Source organism: Anomaloglossus baeobatrachus, chromosome 7 (genome assembly GCF_048569485.1).
Source record: "Anomaloglossus baeobatrachus isolate aAnoBae1 chromosome 7, aAnoBae1.hap1, whole genome shotgun sequence".
NCBI lineage: Eukaryota > Metazoa > Chordata > Amphibia > Anura > Aromobatidae > Anomaloglossus > Anomaloglossus baeobatrachus.
In genome coordinates, this window is record NC_134359.1 from 272,141,961 (window position 1) to 272,145,572 (window position 3,612).

Sequence of the window (3,612 nt, forward strand, 5' to 3'; positions counted from 1 at the left end):
GAGGAGGACTGCGAGGGTGGGGACGAGGACGACTGCAAGGATGGGGAGGATCACGATTATCTTCTTGACGACGACTCATTCCCACTTTTCTCCATTCCAGGTCTTGCAGAAATCACATTTTGATGACACGGTGATCGTCAGATTCTGCTGCGATGGATCCCGACCTCTCTGATCACCTGAGCTCTCCTAAAATTCTCCAGCACGAAGGAAACACATTTATTTTTTATTTTGTTTTTTTTTTTTTTTTGGCAGAAGAGGAGACTTGATCTTCTGATCACACGGACACTGGCGCTCTCCTGTTCTCATGTTTGTGGAGTTTTAAATAAATGACGACTGTATGGTTTATACATTAAAGGGTTAAATGATCCCATACAATGTGTGCACCGTGCCGCTCGCCTGTTTACGTCTCTCGGTGACTTTTTATGACGAGGAAATGTTGCTTAGTACAAGGTTTGGACTCCTGTAATTACTCAAGTGTTTTTCTTCTTTTTTGTGACACTTGATGGTTTATACATTGGTACGCCATCGGGGCTGCACTTCCTCTTTGGAAACGGCGCCACCTTTTGGGGTTTTTAGGCAGTAGCAGCTAAGCCGCGTTTTTCATGAAGCAGAGTGTGGAACAGTCGTCTTTAAGATGGATGGTAGTCTTCCTAATCCTGGAGTAATCTTATGTAAACGGTCACATGCCACCCCCCACCACCCCCCTACCTTCCCCCCCACCATCCTGGCGGTGGTCCCCGGTCCTGAAGGTCCTTTTAATATCTGTCCTCTACTTATAGGAAATGGGACCATGTAGATGGCTGATACTCCTGGTGCGTTATTATATACACATATCTGCGGCTATACTCTGCAAAGCTTTCAAGGAACTACAATCCTCATTAGCCGGGGCGTGCGCACAGGAATCCTTACATTAAGCTGATAACCATATTACACTCTATCCCTGCTGCATTCAGGTGCAGGCACAAGCCAAGATAAATACTGTACATACATTTCTTGGAAAGGTTGTCACTATAGGATGTGCATAGAAAACTGATAACCCGACGCAAACTTCAATAATGTGTGGTGTGATGAGCGGACTGTAACTCCGGATCAATACAAGAGATCTAATGTTATAGATTAACAAAGTGGCCAAACTAAATAATTGCACTCAAATGCTATAATACTGCCCTCATGTACTAGAATATAACTACTATAATGCTGCTCCTATGTACAAGAATATAACTACTATAATACTGCTCCTATGTACAAGAATATAACTACTATAATACTGCTCCTATGTACAAGAATATAACTACTATAATACTGCTCCTATGTACAAGAATATAACTACTATAATACTGTCCCCTATGTACAAGAATATAACTACTATAATACTGCCCCTATGTACAAGAATATAACTACTATAATACTGCCCCTATGTACAAGAATATAACTACTATAATACTGCCCCTATGTACAAGAATATAACTACTCTAATACTGCCCCTATGTGCAAGAATATAACTACTATAATACTGCCTCTATGTACAAGAATATAACTACTATAATACTGCCCCCTATGTACAAGAATATAACTACTATAATACTGCCCCTATGTACAAGAATATAACTACTCTAATACTGCCCCTATGTGCAAGAATATAACTACTATAATACTGCCCCTATGTACAAGAATATAACTACTATAATACTGCCCCTATGTACAAGAATATAACTACTCTAATACTGCCCCTATGTGCAAGAATATAACTACTATAATACTGCCTCTATGTACAAGAATATAACTACTATAATACTGCCCCCTATGTACAAGAATATAACTACTATAATACTGTCCCTATGTACAAGAATATAACTACTATAATACTGTCCCTATGTACAAGAATATAGCTACTATAATACTGCTCCTATGTACAAGAATATAACTACTATAATACTGTCCCTATGTACAAGAATATAGCTACTATAATACTGCCCCCTATGTACAAGAATATAGCTACTATAATACTGCTGCTGTTGATGTTGCGGTTTTATCTTGTTCTCGCCTGTGTACTCTCGTCATGTTTTTCCCTCACCTCCATTCATTGATATCAGGCATTCCACATTCGGATATAATGCGGCTGCACCTTTCACTCGAGACTTTCTAATGTCCCTATGTCAACACTGAATGTTGTAATATTCATTTTTTCCCCTTGAAATCCGGAGCCACTCGACTTGCGTCCGTTGTTGATCTCACAGTGGGACGTCTCCATTTTAGCAGTGACCTTGGGTGGAAGGAGCCGGCACCACGCAGCCTAAAAACATCTTAAGTGGCTCTCCTCCGAAATACAACACAGTAATGACACAGAGGACCTGGTAGCGGGTAATTACTTTGCTACATTTGGCAGCACTTAGGCTGAGCGGCCGGCATTTAAACTACTTGAATGGCTTAGTTTGTAAATTGGCACTTTTCCTTTACGAAGAAGGCACTTAGCCGGTGAGGACGACTTTTGTCAGGTCTCCTGTGGTTTACTAATGTAACGTGAAGTGTCGGGCTGGTGTCTGTAAGTGGGTCACTGGCATATGTATGGGCAGAGGAGCGGAGGTGCCCAATATCACGGCTAGGGGGGGCTTGTTCTTTGTTTCAGATGTTACGAGCATGGGAATAATGTTGATTTCCCCCTTGCCCCTCTACAGGGGATCCAAATAATGCGACTGCATTGAGCCACCCGTGCCCTGGAGAAGACGTAGATTGGGCTAAAGTTCTGGTCCTCATGGGAGTGTCCCCTCCACAGGGAAGGTTTGTACCCATAGGACACAAGTGCTGTGGTCAGAACAGGCGCTGATCTTTGGTGATCTACTATAGCCTTAGATTCCAGGCAGTAAAGGTTTTCTCCACCACCGAATTCTACCACTTTGCCGAAATCTCACGGACACACTTCTTATGTTTTTTTTCCCCCTATGGATTTTAAGCATCTGCAGTGGGATTTGGGTTAAACCACAGCCGAAACGCGCGTGTTGTACTCAGCGGTTTTCCTTCCAAAACTGATTTTGTTGTTGAACATCTCCTAAAAATGCACCACAGCGCTCATTCAGACGTCCGTTATTCTCATGAGTTTTGTCCATATTTTTCAGGAATAAAACTGATATATGTAGGACTGTTCACATGTCTATTTTTCGGAACCGAGTGGTCCTCACAAAATCAAGACGTGTGCCTGATTCTCGGATCAAAATTAGGAATGGAAATCTGGAATAATATAAGATCAGCGCTCACATTCATTTATCTCTGCTTTACAATTTTATTCCATTTTCTTAAAATAGCAACCATAAATACAATGACGCGCTACGGCTGGTATCCTCAAGTCACACTTACAATGGCACGTTTCGGCTGATATCCTCACCGAAAATGCAATAACGCGTTACGGCTGGTATCCTCAAGCCACACATACAATGGCACGTTTCGGCTGACATACCCAACCCACAAATGCAATCACGCGTTACGGCTGGTATCCTCAAGCCACAAAAGCAATGATATGTTACGGCTGGTATCCTTAAGCCACAAAACCAATGACTTGTTATGGCTGGTATCCTCAAGCCACAAATGCAATCATGCGTTACAGCTGGTATCCTCAAG

At 42.0% G+C, this 3,612-nt stretch overlaps 1 protein-coding gene across 1 annotated transcript in view; it reads left to right on the forward strand.

Annotated features, from left to right (window-relative positions):
- Positions 1 to 379, forward strand: part of LCMT1 (leucine carboxyl methyltransferase 1) — a 61,952-nt gene extending 61,573 nt beyond the window's left edge. Inside the window, exon 11 of the mRNA XM_075318127.1 lies at positions 101 to 379. Within this exon, the coding sequence (XP_075174242.1) occupies positions 101 to 123 (23 nt within the window). The 3' untranslated portion in view covers positions 124 to 379. The remainder of the gene's footprint in view (positions 1 to 100) is intronic.
- Positions 380 to 3,612: the final 3,233 nt, after the last annotated feature.